This window comes from Nothobranchius furzeri, chromosome 5 (genome assembly GCF_043380555.1).
Source record: "Nothobranchius furzeri strain GRZ-AD chromosome 5, NfurGRZ-RIMD1, whole genome shotgun sequence".
Classification (NCBI taxonomy): Eukaryota; Metazoa; Chordata; class Actinopteri; order Cyprinodontiformes; family Nothobranchiidae; genus Nothobranchius; species Nothobranchius furzeri.
The window spans coordinates 25,439,589-25,455,951 of NC_091745.1; the positions used below are offsets into that span (position 1 = coordinate 25,439,589).

At 43.0% G+C, this 16,363-nt stretch overlaps 2 protein-coding genes across 5 annotated transcripts in view; one reads left to right on the top strand and one right to left on the bottom strand.

Moving 5' to 3' along the window:
• Positions 1 to 822: 822 nt before the first annotated feature.
• On the bottom strand, positions 823 to 6,400 carry LOC107395818 (5-hydroxytryptamine receptor 3A). The gene is made up of 9 exons (XM_070551901.1): positions 6,361 to 6,400; positions 6,119 to 6,285; positions 5,957 to 6,001; positions 5,762 to 5,871; positions 5,485 to 5,657; positions 2,205 to 2,365; positions 1,915 to 2,125; positions 1,678 to 1,836; positions 823 to 1,646 (listed from the first exon to the last, which is right to left on the bottom strand). The coding sequence occupies exons 1-9, from the start codon at positions 6,398 to 6,400 to the stop codon at positions 1,294 to 1,296; spliced, it is 1,419 nt and encodes a 472-aa protein (XP_070408002.1). The 3' UTR covers positions 823 to 1,293.
• Positions 6,401 to 9,233: 2,833 nt separating this feature from the next.
• Positions 9,234 to 16,363, top strand: part of tmem104 (transmembrane protein 104) — a 117,970-nt gene continuing 110,840 nt past the window's right edge. Inside the window, exons 1-4 of one of the 4 annotated variants that reach the window (XM_070551511.1) lie at positions 9,234 to 9,662; positions 11,688 to 11,754; positions 12,458 to 12,579; positions 15,473 to 15,554. In XM_070551511.1, coding sequence (XP_070407612.1) covers positions 11,710 to 11,754; positions 12,458 to 12,579; positions 15,473 to 15,554 — 249 coding nt within the window. In that variant the 5' untranslated portion in view covers positions 9,234 to 9,662; positions 11,688 to 11,709. Of the gene's footprint in view, positions 9,663 to 11,687; positions 11,755 to 12,457; positions 12,580 to 15,472; positions 15,555 to 16,363 lie in introns of those variants that run through there. The other 3 variants (XM_070551510.1, XM_070551512.1, XM_070551513.1) reach the window with 3 other exon arrangements.

Below are 16,363 nucleotides of genomic sequence, written 5' to 3' on the forward strand. Positions count from 1 at the left end.
GTGGGTGTCTGGGATCCGCCCTTTGATGGGGGGGTACTGTCACATCCTGTCTTGTCTCCCCATTCTGTTCTGGCATGCATCTCTGTTAATTGCTCCCACCTGCCTCTCGTTTTCCAATCACCCAAGCTCCCAGCCCTCATGTATTTAAACCCCTTCAGTTCTGTGTCTCTTATCGGTTCATTGTTTCAGTGTCCAGCATGTGTTTAAACATTAAAGACATTTACTTGTTCTAGTTTGTCTGCCTGCCTTCCTCACCTGCATGTGGATCCTTGCCTCCGCTTCACTCACCGGCACGTTGTGACACACATTATTAAACCACTTTCAATATTCATTCAACACATTTGAAGGCCCTTTATGATTCAAGGAAGATGAACTTTATTCAGAGTGAAAATGCAGAAAGTCTCATCTTCTGCATGGGCCTTGTTTTCCCACAGAGATAATGGAATTCAGGAAAAGCGCTTATTATGGCTAACTTATTTAGTCTGGAGGCCAGACAGATGTAACGTGTCCCTGGATGTGTGACGCAGTTTGTGTCTGGAAATTAAAAGATAATTTCTGGTCAATTTTGATGACTTGACCTTTGGATGTTACAGAGCCTGATTTACATCCTCACAGGCTGAAATCAGCCACTCGCACAAGAACTAAAGTTTGCCTTGACAATTAGCTGACACACTTAAATCCAATGGTTGAACACACTTAAAAGCGTTCTGTTGAGATTTGCATTCCCAATTCAATAGAAACTTGAGTTTCTGTAAAAAGTTCAGCCACGTTTTCCGCACACTAGAAACATTAGAAGGTATTGAGTAGAATGTCTTTATTTCTCACCTTTACTCAGAATCAGATATTTTATTAAGAACACAGAATATATTTAACATGTCATTGTTGAACATTTTAGATATATCTTTGACATTCTCGACATTCAGATGTAGCATTTTTGAATGCATCTTGCTGGTAGGGGATGATTCACGTAAGTTGAGAGAAGATAAAGCTTTGTCTAAAGGGGTTTAAAAAAGATACCTTTGAGTGAAGGTTTCTTGAGGCATCACATGATAAAACTATTTAGGAGAGGACTAAACTTTCCTTTTTATTGTCAGATTTGATAGAAACTGTTTGATATTGAAGATGCATTTTAGAAGGTTGACAGTTAAAAAGCAGAAATGCAGAATCATGATTGGTTGTAGAGGTTACCCTTCATTTCAAGCATTTTGTGATGTAAATGAGCACAATGTCTTGTTTAAAGCTATTTCAGTCTTTTTCTAGCAGAACAATCATGCAGTAAATATTGCCATGGGTCTAAAATCGTGGCTTATTCCAATTGGAAAAAATCCAAATCTGAAAAGCTGCGGTAGTAAGAAAATACACCGAAGTAAAGACACAGTCAAAGATTTTAGCCAGCCTTCTGCAGCCTCCAGACCATCTCTTGACTTTGTTCTTTCTCTTAGATTCCAGTTGAACCGACTTCACTTTGTCCAAGATCAGTTTCAGCATGTCGCTGTCACCAGGTGGGTCCACAGGAGATAAAACCTTCTCTGGTGGAACTTTATCTCCAACTCCAGCAGGTTCTGTGTAGAAAAACAGGGAGGAAATGATGACCAGTGGGGTGCAGCAAAATTTTACTGGCCAGAATCTGCATAGACTACTACAAAACGAGACACAGCTAGAGAACAGAGAATAAACCTTTGTGATCATCATCTGCTACCAGCAGAATATTAACTCTGAGTCCTGAGCTTCGAGCCCTCTCTTCATAAGGACCATCAAGGCTCATCAGAAAGCTGACCAGCATGGTCTCCAGGACACTGATCCACACCAGGGTGAAAATCGCAACACAGTAGATGGCTGAAAAGGATGAGATGTGTTACTGGTCAGTGTGATGACAACGAAGCCAGTAAAACCACTGCCTGTGGTGCTGCTTACCAATCATCGGCAGGTTTTCTTCAGTAGACGGTAAGATGTCTTTAAGAATCAGCAATAAAACAAAAATGGACAGAAGGATGGTCACTTTGAACCCCAGCTTTTCACCTTTGCCCTCGGTGATGAAGAACGAGCCCAGATCCAGCACCAGTAAAAACAGCAGTGGTAAGATTAAATTAATCACATAAAGAAATGGCTTCCTCTGCAGGGTGACCTGTCAGACACATAACAACGCTGTGAATATTTGGACACAGAAACATTTGACTGAGGTTTGCTCACAAATGGTCTCTTACCATGTACACAAGTTTGCTTTGGGGTATGCCATCAGCAACTACAGTATATTCAAAATGGTGAGTTGCCTTGAGTTTCCATTCTCCCTGTGCCTTCGTGATCTCATCCAAATGCTGTGGGATGTTTGTGAAGTTTGTCATTGTCCCTAGTTTTATGGATTTATCTGTGCAGAAAATCAAAATATGAAATCCTAATCAATGAAAAGCTATGAATATAAAGTATGAAGTTAATTTCAGCTGTTGTCCTGCTTAGCTACTGGATTGGATACTCAGTTAAAAGGGACATATTCTGACTTTTCCTTTATCAAGCCATCCATTTATTTTCTACACCCACTTGTCCATGCAGGGTCGCGATGCTGGTGCCAATCTCCAGCTTTGGCCAAACAGGCTGAGAACACCCTGGACAGGATGCCAGTCCATTGCAGAGCATCACAGAGACACACAGGGAAAACAACCATGCACGCACACTCTCACACCTAAGGATAACTTAGAGAGACCAATCAGCCACCAGGTTCACATCAGCTGCAAAGCGCCGCAAAGTCCATGGATCGCTCACAGAATTTGAGCGCTGCTCCTCCGTTCACATCAGGTTAAAATTTTCGATGAGTGCTTCTGCTCACTCCTACTGTTTTCCAACCCCCCGCCACCCCCACCCCTGTGCCCTTGCTGTGTGTGTGTGTGTGTGTGTGTGTGTGTGTGTGTGTGTGTGTGTGTGTGTGTGTGTGTGACCAGTCTGCCCTGCTTGTTGATATCAGGAACTGCGCTGATCCTGTTGCTGTTTTGTAGACCAGTTCCTTTCTAAATGGTTAAGTAAATAGTATTTGTGGTATTTGTACAATACTATTGTATGTTTACCTTTTAATTAAATGTAACTGTTTGCATTGATATTTAGCTGTGAAAACTGCATTTAAACTTATGGAAACACTGTTTCTCCGTTGGAGTGTGTGAGTGTGTGTGTGTGTGTGTGTGTCTTTCTTTGCTCATTTGCATCTCTCTGGTCTGTTTAGATACACAAAAATGATCACTTTTTTCATGTGGCAAATTTCCTCAATCCGATTGAAATCTTGGTTGATCGGAATTTCCGAATCTCTGTTCACATGGACACGAACTGAAATGATCCGATCATGCCGTGCGTACATACGCACCAAGCATTTAATCCGATTAAATAGGTTGAGCATGCGCAGAGTTGCCTTTGCCGAAAGAAAAATTGTAAACAAACACCATGAAACGAAAAGAAAAATGTAAAAACAGAAATAACTATTCTTCCTGCTTTCCTGATCTATTTATTCAATTTAATATTTTTATTTAGCTCATAGAAGTGACGTTTTCTTCAGTGAATAACTGCACATATATGCTTTGCTGCATTTTATTGTTGATTAAAATAAGGGAGGGTTATGTCTGCCTCTTGATCAGCTGGTCCGCGGGTCTGAATTGACAGCTGTTGCGCTGCGGCACAGAGCGGGGGTGGGGGGTTGGGGGTTAGCCTCATGTTTTATTACTGAGCTCTGTTGTGGCTTATTATTAATAACATGTGACGATCAGCTGAAACTGTTGAGAAAAATTTGTTCAAACAAAATAACAGAAGATGTTCAGAAAGTTTTAGAAGCCTGTGTTCATCATTAACGAACTGCATCTCAGGTCATCTGCGTTTACGTGCTTCTAACACGGACTTTACTGTCGTCCAGAGTGTTTAACCGAGGACGTTTTCCTACCCAACATCAGACTCCAATCAGGTCTGTAAAACCCAGATTATCCTGTCTTCTTTACAAGCGCGTCTCCATCACCTGCTGCAGAAGCTGCTGCGTTCAAAGCTGACAGAAACGGGGATCCGTGCGCTGCAACCCCTACGATAAACCTGCGTATTTCCAGTACAGATTTGAACATGTTTGTCGAATGATTTGTGCAATAATCAGATTTTTATTTTACTTCCACAAAATGCAAGTTCTGAATTAAATATTACTGAAACGGGGACGGCTTGTCGTCGGATTTAAAAGCCACCGCTCGTTAATTACACCGTCATTTTTGAAGTCAGGCAGTCCAAATGACAGCGGAGAGGCCCGCTGGCTGTTGCACACATGCGCAGTGGGCATTATTTTACCCCAACAATCCGAATGGCTGTGTACATGCACGTCAATCGGAATGAAGAACGGAATAAACCACCTCTCTCAATCGGATTGAAATTTCAATCAGATCGGCCGAATCGGATCAGAATATTCCGATTGACATGTTTACATGCAGAATTTTCAATCTGAATGGGCATTCAATCCGATTAAATATGCGCATGTAAACGTGGCTACTTTATTTGGAAACATTTCTTTATTTTTGTTAAATTTACCAGCCTGCCTCTTCAGTTTTGGTTTGACTTCCTGCCAGAATTGATGCGGCTTGCAAAAAAAGAAAATAGAGCACACGCCGAAACAATCGCTGCACGGCGCGAGACTTCGTCATGCTTCATGGCGCTTCGCAGCTGATGTGATCAAGACCATAGTACAGGGATATTCAATCCTGTGCCTCAAGGGCCAGTATCCCTCACATTTTGGTTTTAACCCTGCTTCAGCACACCTGATTTCATTTAGTAGGAGATCATCAGGCTTCTGCAGAGCCTGATGAGCTGCCGAACAGGCGATTCAACCACTGAATCAAGTGGGTTGGATCAGCGAAACCACTAATACATGCTGGATACTGTCAGAATCTGCTCCGACCCCTCTGACTCTTGGTCTCGTTTACCCCTAATTAGTTGTTTATTGGACTCACCTGCCCCTTGTTATCCTGCCCATGTGTTTCTGATTATCCTTGTGTATTTATACCCCCTGTTTTGCACTTGTCCTTTGTCAGATCATTGTTGTGTTTTCCCCCTGTTACGCTGCTCCTGCTGTATCATCCTACCTGCCATTATTCATTAAATCCATTTATTTTACCTGAGCTGCATTTCTGCCCCCCCGGTCCAGCTCCACCACATGTGGGTCCACCACTATCTACACTGCACCGTGACAGATACTAGCCCTCGAGGCCTGGAATTGAACAACCCTGCCATAGGTTAACAAAGGCTCAGAACAGAAGCACTCTTTGTTCCACTGCGTTTCGCGGCGCATCGTGGCGCTTCCGCATCTGATGTGAACCAGGCGTATGGGGTTGGACTGGGGGGGAGGGGGAAGTTAAAGCACCAAATATTTCCCAAGAGCAGCCGCTACTGCAGCTCACTACTGTAGGACTTTGGCTCTTGGGACCATAACACAAAGATGGACAGTCACTTTCCACTTCCCAGTAGTGTGGTTTAATTTACCATCAGAGCTCATGGAAAAAAAGGTGACGTTGCATTGTTGCTCATCGAAGGGGAATCTGAAGATGTCAAGCTGGCAGGTGAAGGTTAGATGCTGCCGCATGTTTCCGTTGATTAAACCGTGGTAATACAAGGTGACGAACGCATCCTCCACAACGGTCTGGCTATCAGAGACGCTGAAACGAGCAGAAATTACAAGAAGGTGTGGAAAAAGAGGAATCAAGGCGTACCAATTTAAACCGACATAGTTATTTTTAGAAACATGTTTGATGGCCCTTACTCCTCCTGGATGGAGATATCAGGGATCCAGATCAACGACCTGGGAAGAGTCAGCGAGTTAATCCCACAAAACTCAGAGCAATCCCAGGTCAGAAATTCGTTTGTCCAAAACTAAAAACAAAATGGAGCTGAAACTTTTAAAACGTAGACGAGGCCAAATGCCTGAACTCAACGTGATGATTCATTTTTTTCTCACCATTTTGACCCAGATGTCACAGGTGACCGTTTGAAACTTCTCATCCTGGAATGAAGTAAATATTCAGTCCCGCTAAAAGCCAGCGAGTAACTAGAACAATAACTTGATACATTTATATTGATGAGTGAAGAATAACACACAGATGGTGAAGAGGACACCTACCACGTCTACAATACCATACAGCGATGTCTCCAGCTGGACATGTGTGGTCCTAGTCCAGTCCTTCACTGGTCGGGAGATTCCCAGAAGTGAATCTGATGCGGTCACGTTTAGGTAGTCCAGTAGTTGGTTGTAGGAGCAGTCTGAAGCCTGACTGCTGGAAAAAGCAGCTGGGAAACAACAAACCACTGCAGCAACAAATCACATTATTTATGATGAAAGTTGAGTTTAAAGTAAAAACTTACAGATGAAAGCGAGAAACACCAGAACCCTTCGAGCTGCCATGGCCATCTGCCTTCAGCTAAACCTGAGTTCATCTGTATAAACTCCAGAGCTGCTTACACAAACACAGCAATGCAAAAGTGCACATTAATAAGCTGTTTGATCTGTTCAATTATTCTGTCAAATGTAAAGAAACGTCTTTGTTCTCATGTTCATTGGACTGTATAAGGGATGAAACGGACCATTCACGATGCTTTTGTTGCCCGCAGCTGCAGAAGAAAGGTTGTCAATTTGCACGGCAAACATATTTAATTAGTGGTGAAGGAAAACCCGACTTGTGGCTGTTTTAATTTTAAAATCCCCAGAAAAAGAGGATTCTGTAAAACTGAATGAGTGGCAGATGCACAGATGGTTGGATTATGTAAAACAAACAAAATAAAACAATGGGGTGGGCGTTCTGCAGCTAACGGATTACTTCTGAAAATGTCAATAGAAGGATTTTGTCTCCTAGAACTTCACGTGTTCATGAATCTAAAACGTTTTTCTAACTCATTAGATACTCTAACCCAGGAGTGTTCAAACATCTTGAGATGCATGTCAATGATGCCAAGTTGAAAGTACTTTCAGACCTCAAAGATGATTTAGGAAATTACCGTAAATCCTCTAATACAGGCCCGGGCCTGTATTTGACTCAAGCTCATCAAGCTCCAGGCCTTTATTGGAAGGAGGGCCAGAATTAGAGGCAGGCCTCTATTTCTATTTGAGCAAAATGAACTAATGGTTCGCTGGAGTCTTTGACAATTATAATTGCGCCCACATTTTCAAAGTTAAACACATTTCTTTTAACAACGGTAGTTTCTGCTTCAGCCCTCTCCCCCCTCCCCCTGCGCAGCAGCCGCAAACTCACTGATGCGCCTGCAGCCTCTCGGAGTTCCTGCTGCTCTAAACATTAAAATAATTATTTCATTTTCTGTTCCTCACTTCTGATTACCTTCACTGGTGTCTGTTTGCTGCAACCACGAGGTACAAAAACTAACTTGTTTTTATTTGACTATTTTTCTGTCCTGCCTGTTTATTATCTTCCTGCATCTCCTCTCAATCCTAAAGAGAAACTGCTACCTGCCTTCATATATATTCACCTTATGAGTTACCTTTGAACTGCAGTTCTAAAAGATACCGACCGCAAAAACAGCGGAGTGCTCGCTGCTTGGCGGCCGCATCAGTGATCGGTGCGTCACCGGAGGACAAGGTGATGCGCCCCGCTCCACAGCAGCGAAACGCATCAGGCGCAAATAAAAGACAGAAAACATAAAAGGAAATGAGCCGACATGAACGATTGCATGTTAAATTAGTTTTTGAGGTGGCGACACCTGATTTGATAATGTTACTGTGGCTGTGCTCAGGACGCAGATGTCTGTAGCGCGTCAACAGTCAGAGCTTTGCATGTGCAAGCTGGTTAAGGTTAGGATGGGGTGAGGAGAAGGTTAAATTGCAAGAGGGTAAACGTCACAATTTGGTTAAATGTCAGTTTTACGGCGGGTGTCAGTACCGACGCTCTGGCACAGCGCGTTGCCCCCCCGACGCGCAGGAGCTTGTCACCTGCTGACAGCAGGCTGCTGTCTTTTCCGAGGACTGCATCTTGCCGGTCATTATCACATGACAGCGACTAGTCGATGACAGGCATAAAAAGTCACTATAGTGAAGTCGACTAGTTCATACAACCCCTAATACTCCCCAGTGTTCTGCAGCATAATTAGCACGTTCTCTTTGAACTTGATATCAAATTTTCGCCTCCTCTTCGTCTCCGTACCTGCCAAATCGCGGTCTGTCACTGGCAAATCAAAAGTGAGACGGATGACACAACCGCCCCCCGTACTTGCTTGTTACCACATTCCACCCGGCCACAGTAAAATACCGGCCATTATTCACCTCCGCCGACTCCGGCACCGGCCAAAATATGATACCCGGCCGTTAATTGAATACAGGCCAACATTAGAGGATTGACGGTAATAAAAAAAAACATTTTTCAAATTTTACCTGCTGAACATTGAATTACATACACAGTATTTGGTTCAAAAGAACACATGTTTTGTAAAAAAATTATCTGTAAATCTGTAGATATGTGGGATTAAAAGGGCTCTGTTGCATTTGCCTCATCAAATGACATTTGTAAAACCAAGAACACTCTTATCTGCATCAGCAGCCATCAGCAGGACAAAAGCCTGCTGTTCAATCACCCCGAACAAGCTGATCAAATCAGAAATCTGAGCTTTAAATCCAAGTAACAATGAATGAACACTTCAGGTTGAGTGCATCTTTAGTGAGTTTAAACACATCAATATTGAAACAATGCCTTTCAGACAGAGTATTGTCACCTGTGTGCACAACAACACACATCTTAGCACACATGCAAACTCTTCATCCCTCTAGAAGAAGTTTGTACCTCTATCATTGTGATCACATTGTCTTTGTTATCACAGAGGTAAAACTGGGCTGAACTCGATAATCTTGTGACATACGCGATGCTGGGATGACAAGATGTGAATATCTTCCTTTTTGTTAAAACGTCTTTATTTGGTCACAAATGTGATCTCCGAATGCTTTCATTTTATTTGTTCATAGCTTCTAATAGCTGTGTAGCAGTTAAATACAGATGGTCTTGCTCATAAAGTTGAACAAATTATAACATTTATTTTCTTTTCTGTCATCAAATAAGAAAAAAAGGGAATACATTTATTTATGTAGCTTAGACTTTAAGGGAAAACAACTTTGTTTTCTGCATCAAAAAAAAAGAAAAGAATAAAAGAATGAAAATTACATTTTAATTTTATGTCTGATCTCGTGCTTCTTCTAAAAAAAAATCATTGTGACGGACTTATAATTTGAAAGTCTTTACCGGAAGTTTGTGTTTTTCATGTCGTCACGTGAAAGGTGGTCAGCTGATCGCTTTAGTTAACTTCCTTACTGCCAGAGTCCTGCAAATCTTTAAGAATGTGTGTTGGCGTTTTACTTTATTCGTCATTTTGTCAAACCCGTTACCACCGTAGCGGCTGATGTTGGCTGCTTCCGGGTTGTTTGTTTGTTGGCTCAGACGGATCCACCCGGAGCATCCGGTTAGCTTTAGCTTAGCAGCTAAAGATACCAACCAGGCTGGATAGAAGAAGGTGATTCGTGTTTACTGATGGTTTTGTGGTAACAGGTGAAGCTACTGAGGAAACTCCAATCAACTCACATTTTATTAGAAAAGATTCCGACAAACTTGTTAAATTGTTATAGGTGTTGTGTTAAGCTAACGCCTCGTGCTCAGGTGCGTTGTCAACATCAGGTATGTAAACAACATTTAACAGAGATTTATACTGAATCTGAAATCATGACTAAGAGAAGGTATTTATTTTAATTAATTCAGAGCAATAAGTTGAGGATAAAACCAATAATTAAATACATTTAGATTGTTTATTGATCTCACAGAAGTAGCCACCAATAGATGCATCTATATGTACATACATATGAAGAGGAGAGTGTGATTTAGAGGTTAGGTCTATTCTAAAAGCTCCCGATCAAATTATTAGGCTGAACAGGAGTTTAACAAATCTAGCTTATAAGTTTTAAATATTGAATCAGTATGAAGTAGAAAATAAGTGTAGGGTGATCAGCAAAAGCTGCTCAGATCTCGTTGACAAACAATGACATTAGAGGTGATTCTGAAACGCTTTTATTCCAGGATATTTTTCTGTTTATGTTTAAGGTCCAGGAGTTGAACAGTAGCATCTTTAAGCAAACAGTATGCTTCTTTCTAATGCCAACATTTAACATGTATGAAATGTAGTAATCTGGTCCAGATGTTCGAGGAGATGCATGAGAGAGCTGCTCAAAATCACTGAAAAAAAAGAAAAGTTTTAATTTCAGGAGAAGGAAGGATTGGGACGTAGATCGACCAGTAAATCGAGAGCCTGGCTTTCTGGCTCAGCTCCCTCTTCACCACAACAGATTGGCTCAGCGTCCGCATCACTGCAGACGCCGAACCAATCCGCCTGTCGATCTCCCGATCCCTCCTACCCTCACTCGTGAACAAGACCCCGAGATACTTAAACTCTTCCACTTGAGGTAGGACCTCTCTCCCCCGACCCGGAGTTGGCAAGCCACCCTTTTCCGGTCAAGAACCATGGTCTCAGATTTGGAGGTGCTGATCCTCATCCCAGCTGCATCACACTCGGCCTCGAACCTACCCAGCAAGAGCTGAAGGTCAGAGCTGGATGAAGCTAGGAGGACCACATCATCCGCAAAAAGCAGAGACGAGATTCTCCTGCCACCAAACTCGACACACTCCACACCACGGCTGCGCCTAGAAATTCTGTCCATAAAGGTAATGAACAGAACCGGTGACAAAGGGCTGCCCTGGCGGAGTCCAACCCTCACCGGGAACAGGTCCGACTTACTACCGGCTATGCGGACCAAACTCACGCTTTTCTGGTGAAGGGACTGAATGGCCCTTAGCAGAAAGCCACCCACCCCATACTCCTGGAGCGTCCCCCACAGGGTGCCCCTGGGGACACGGCCATAAGCCTTCTCCAAATCCACAAAACACATGTGGATTGGTTGGGCAAACTCCCATGCCCCCTCCATCACCCTTGCAAGGGTATAAAGCTGGTCCACAGTTCCACGGCCAGGACAAAAACCACATTGCTCCTCCTCAATCTGAGATTCAACTATCGATCATACCCTCCTCTCCAGTACCTTGGAGCAGACCTTTCCAGGGAGGCTGAGGAGTATGATCCCCCTATAGTTGGAACACACCCTCAGGTCACCCTTCTTAAAGATGGGGACCACCACCCCGGTCTGCCACTCCACAGGAACTGCCCCCGATGACCACGCAATGTTGCAGAGACGTGTCAACCACGACAGCCCTACCACATCCATAGCCTTGATATACCCAGGACAAATCTCATCCGCCCCCAGGGCTCCGCCGCTGTGTAGTTGTTTGACTACCTCAGCAACTTCTGCCCCCGAGATTGGACAGTCCATCCCCAGGTCTCCCGGCTCTGGTTCCTCCTCGGAATGTGCGTAGGTGGGATTGAGGAGCTCCTCAAAGTATTCCTTCCACCGTCCAACTATGGCCCCAGTTGACGTCAGCAGCTCCCCATCCCCACTGTAAACAGTGTGAGCGAGTTGCTGCCTCCCTCCCCTGAGGCGCCGGACAGTTTGCCAGAACCTCTTTGGCGCAGATCGGTAGTCTTTCCCCATGGCCTCACCAAACTCCTCCCACGCCCGAGATTTTGCCGTTTCAAGGAGGAGCTTTATTTCCATTATGAAGTTAAAAATGAGAAACTGACTTATTTGTCCATTTCTCCAGGTGAATACCTCAGTCAGCTACCATGGCAGGTGGAATCACAGACACCGGGGAACCTTACTCCGCATTTGTGAGTAAAATTGTACAAAATAATCCACTTTATGTTATTAAAATTGAGTACATTTTTAGCCTTTTTGTATTTGGAGAAACTCTGTAAAGTGTTGGCCATGGACAAACTCCTGGTTACCTATCTGGACTCAAAGTCCACCCGTCTGGAGCTGCTGAATTCTTTCAGATTTTGAAACATCTTCTTGTCAGCTGTATTGGATCCGGCTGATATAACCGCCTGTCATGGATCTGCTTAAATGATACTAAACATGTAAAGTCTGGTGAAGATAAAAGTGCAGCAAACAGATTAAAGAGGAAGGTTAACACATCACTTTTATTATCTGACACATCACGCCTCTCTGTGGTCCGGACTCGGTTTGAACAACTCACCCAGTCGGTTCCTGACTCGGTGCTTACTTCAGCATGACCAAGACTCACTTCTGCTGCTCAAATGTTCTTTTCCAGGAAGTGAAAGCTCTGAATTATTTAGCAGTCAGCTATCTGATATTCAAGTCTTATTCACTGGCGGTAGTTAATTGTTCCACCTGGTTGTTAGGTCTTTAAAAAGCAGCTAAAGAACCGTGAATGCTCTCCTGCTTCAGACGGTTAATGTTAGGTAAATAAAACAACATTTATAGAGAGATCAAGAGTCTGAAAATATGTGACAGAAGTCTGCAGCTTGTTTTTAGCTCTTTACATTTGTTTTACATCCCTTTCCCCTGTAGGTGGGGCTGGTGTACATGTTCAATCTGATTGTGGGAACTGGAGCTCTGACCATGCCCAGAGCCTTTGCCACCGCCGGATGGGTGGTCAGCATAGCCCTCATCACCGTTTTAGCATTTATGAGGTGAGTCTGATTCTGCCTCACCTTCAATGTGGGAATAGAAGTCTCATTTTATCATCCGTCTTGACTCTGACTGACCCGATGTCCCTGCTTGGTTTATACTTGTCCAGAGTTTTCTTCTTTTACAGCTTTTACTGCGTCTCAGGTCCCTGTAGAAATGCTGATTATTCAGACTATATAAGCAGAGCGTGTGCAAGGTCAATCACCTCTCTTTTCTCCAGCAAACGGGCGAGTGATTTTAAAGAAGAATTTTACCTCTAAAATGAAAATTGTTTTAGTTAAAAGGTAGAAGAGATGAATAATTCATTATTTTGACATTGAAATGCAAAAATGTGGTGAGTGAAGCGCAACAGAAAAATAAATAAAAACAAGGTTGTGGTTCTTTACAAAACCAAAAAATAACCTGAGATTTTAACAATGTGTTTCTAGTAATATACTTGTGAAAATGTCAGATTTTCTTTGTTCGATTCACTTTTATAGGGAATCCAGTAAATTAAAATAAACATGCAGCTTGATTGTTTTATTATTGTTGGCTAAAATGTTAATAAAATAAATATTTTATCTTCATCCACATTTCGTTAGAATCCGAAAATTGCCAAGTCAGTTTGTCGGTATTAGCAAAAAAAAAATAAAAATCCTAGCACAACTAAGATTTTAGTTAGCAGCTGCCCACTGGGAAACAATTCTGTAAATTCATTAAAATATCAAGAAACTGCTCATCTAAATGGGTTTGACCTCATTTAACTTTAATAATTAAATGGATATTCCATCCCTAAGTGAAATTTTGTCTATTTCCCCAGAGTTAGATAAGTAAGAAAAAAGTATTTCGTAACCAGCGCAGTAATTCTCCAGGGGTCTCATTTATCAAACATTGCGTAGAATCCTTACTAAAACCGTACTTAAGCTCAGCAAATTTTTTTTACTTACGCCAAGTAGGTTTGTGATCTATCAAACATGGAGTACGCACAGCTGCACGCAGTCTCCGCTTCATGAATCGGAGACTAACGAGAATGTTTCTCAGCTGCATTTTAGTCACATCCCGCCCTTACCACGCCCACTTACTGCCATAAATGGTCAATGCAAAGTGCCTTGTGGATCTCATGCATATACATAAGCCGGCTTGTTGCAGCGCTCCGCCAATGACATGGCGACCGTAGATCAAGGCAGATCAAGGAAGCACAATTTCACAGAAGCAGAAACTGAGGTACCTGTGGGTGAGGTGGAGAAATGAAAGGAAGTGCTTTTGCAAAACAAATAATAGAAAATCCGCGGAGTGGCACAGCGTTGCTGAAGCCGTCAATGTTGTGAATTCTTTAGAGAGATCTGTGGCGGTTATGAAAAAATGGTCCAAACAGGATTCGATCCCCAGACTCCCGGGTGAAAGTCACGCGCACTAACCAGTCACCCAAACGGAGATCTCGCCTGTACAAGTAGCCAGGGTGCATGATCAATCGGGTCACAGTGACGGGACACACACACTGTCACAGACGCATGACGTTCTGTCTCAATCTGTCCCCCTGCTGATATTCTGAATTCCGTATTCTGCTCTTCAGTTTGTGTGTGTGTGTGTGTGTGCATGTGGGGGGTCTTGTTCTGTGTGAAAACGAAGCGGTACAAGTGATAATGCTGCAGGATTTCATAATTGTATCTTCTCAGCAGCAGCACTGCAGGTGCTCTCCATGTCCAACATGTGTGTAAGCCAGGTCCTTAGTCAACTTAAAGCTGCGCACATTTTTCCGCTACATTTTCTTTCATAAATCTCAAAGTTTGCGTGCAAAGTTGCTTACGCAGTTTTCCGATCCAGTTTTGTGCGTGAGCAAGCTTGATAAATGAGGCTGCTGGTCTGGCAGCAGGCTGTCTGCTTTAGGTTAGCATAAACAATGGAAGTGAATAGCGGGAACTAGATTTTTGTGTGTAAAGTGATTAAAGTTACTCAATAATGATACCATTTATTCCTTGTGAGCTCGGTAATCATGTCGGCTGCAACTGAAAAGTAAGAAGTAACATTTACAGGAGCCGATTTAGACTTGGAACTACATCATCACCTCTGTCAGTGCGCCCCAGGGCAGCTGTGGCTACATTGTAGCTCACCACCACCAGCGTGTGTGTGAATGGATGAATGATGCACTGTAGTGCAAAGCGCTTTAGAGTCCTCCGACTTTGAAAGGCGCTATACAAGTGCGGGTCGTTTATCATTACATTATGACAAGGCCCCGCTGTAAGCTGCCGCTGGTTGGCGCATGTATATAACACAGTGGTTGAAGAAGCCTCTGGCTTCTGTAAACAAACACGCGTTAGCCACACTTTAGTATTTTATAATAGCTCAGCAACACTCAAGAAGTGAGATTAAATAAAGACCACTTACAGATAGTACTGATGCACTTTCTTTTGGTCCTTCACAAAATATGGATGAGACTGCCACCGGTGGCATCTTCGACCGCTTTTTTATATCCATGGGCCATGCAGCGGCGGCTTACAGGGGTGCTTTGTCGTAATGTAGTCCCAAGTCTAAATCAGCTCCTGGAAATCCTTCGTGTTACTTCTTACTTTTCATTTGCAGTCGACATGATTGTTAAGATCATCAGGAATAATTAATGTCATTATTGAATCATTTTATTCACTTTGGCACACAAAATGCTCGTTCCTGCTATTCACTTCCATTGTTTAGCAAAAGCAGAGAGACTGCTGCCAGACCAGGAGAATTACTGCACTGGTTACAAAATGCTTTCTTCTCACTTATCAAACTCTGGGGTGGAATTTCCCTTCATGCTCAGGATTGGAGTGTTTGACAAGTACTCATCACTAGTACTGAGATGTGTGCTGCTCTAGCAGACCCTGAATTATATTACTATGATTATTATTTTATACTGTTTTTCTGTCACCATCCCACTTTTAGCTACATGACCACCACTTTTGTGATTGAGGCGATGGCAGCGGCCAACGCTCAGCTGCGCTGGAAGAGAAGAGAGCAGGAACAGGTGAGAGGATGATGAAGATGATGATGTAACAGAACATCATTTAGCTGCAGTAACTCTCCAAAATCATATTCTGCATGACCTCATCAGTCACTCACATGGTGCTGGAGGAGTTCTTCACCACTATTCTTTTATGTTCTTCAGTTGATTGAAGTTTGCAGACATTCAGCTCTCTGAAGTCTCAACCACATTATTAAAGATCTGGACTATAGGGCCCTGCATTGGGACTGGGATCCTGGTTGTTATACTGCTGTGGATTAGCTAAAAATATACAAAGGGTCCCAGGATTGTTGGTAGAATGGGGAGTACAACAGTCTTGCATTGGGACTGAGGTTTGGGGTCTCGTGAGATCACAGCTGGCAGTTGTAAAACTGCCGTGGATAAAAGCAGGTGGATTAAAAAGTTCGCTAGCCCCAAGACTATTGGTCAGATTGTGAGTACTGCTGAGGTTTGTGATAAAAATTTAAAACCTTTGTATCCAGGGGAATTCGTGTAGGACTCAAATAGCATTTTCACATCTGGCCCGGCCCCACACAGCCAGGTTTTGTACACACCTTGATGTCTGTGGTTCACACAGCCTGCTCAGCAACACAGATGTCTCAGAGCACATGGTCAGGGCAAAAGAGAAGTCTGTGGTGTAGGGCTGGACAATAATTCAAAAACTATATACATCGATCAATAGACATGTGGTTCAATAGAAAAAAATGAATTAATAAAAACTTCAATAAAAGTTTCCCTTTTGCATTATAGCCTATTGGCTATTCTTCCAGTCAGCAAGATGGCGCCTGTGCTTGGCTTAGCCGCGGTCACCG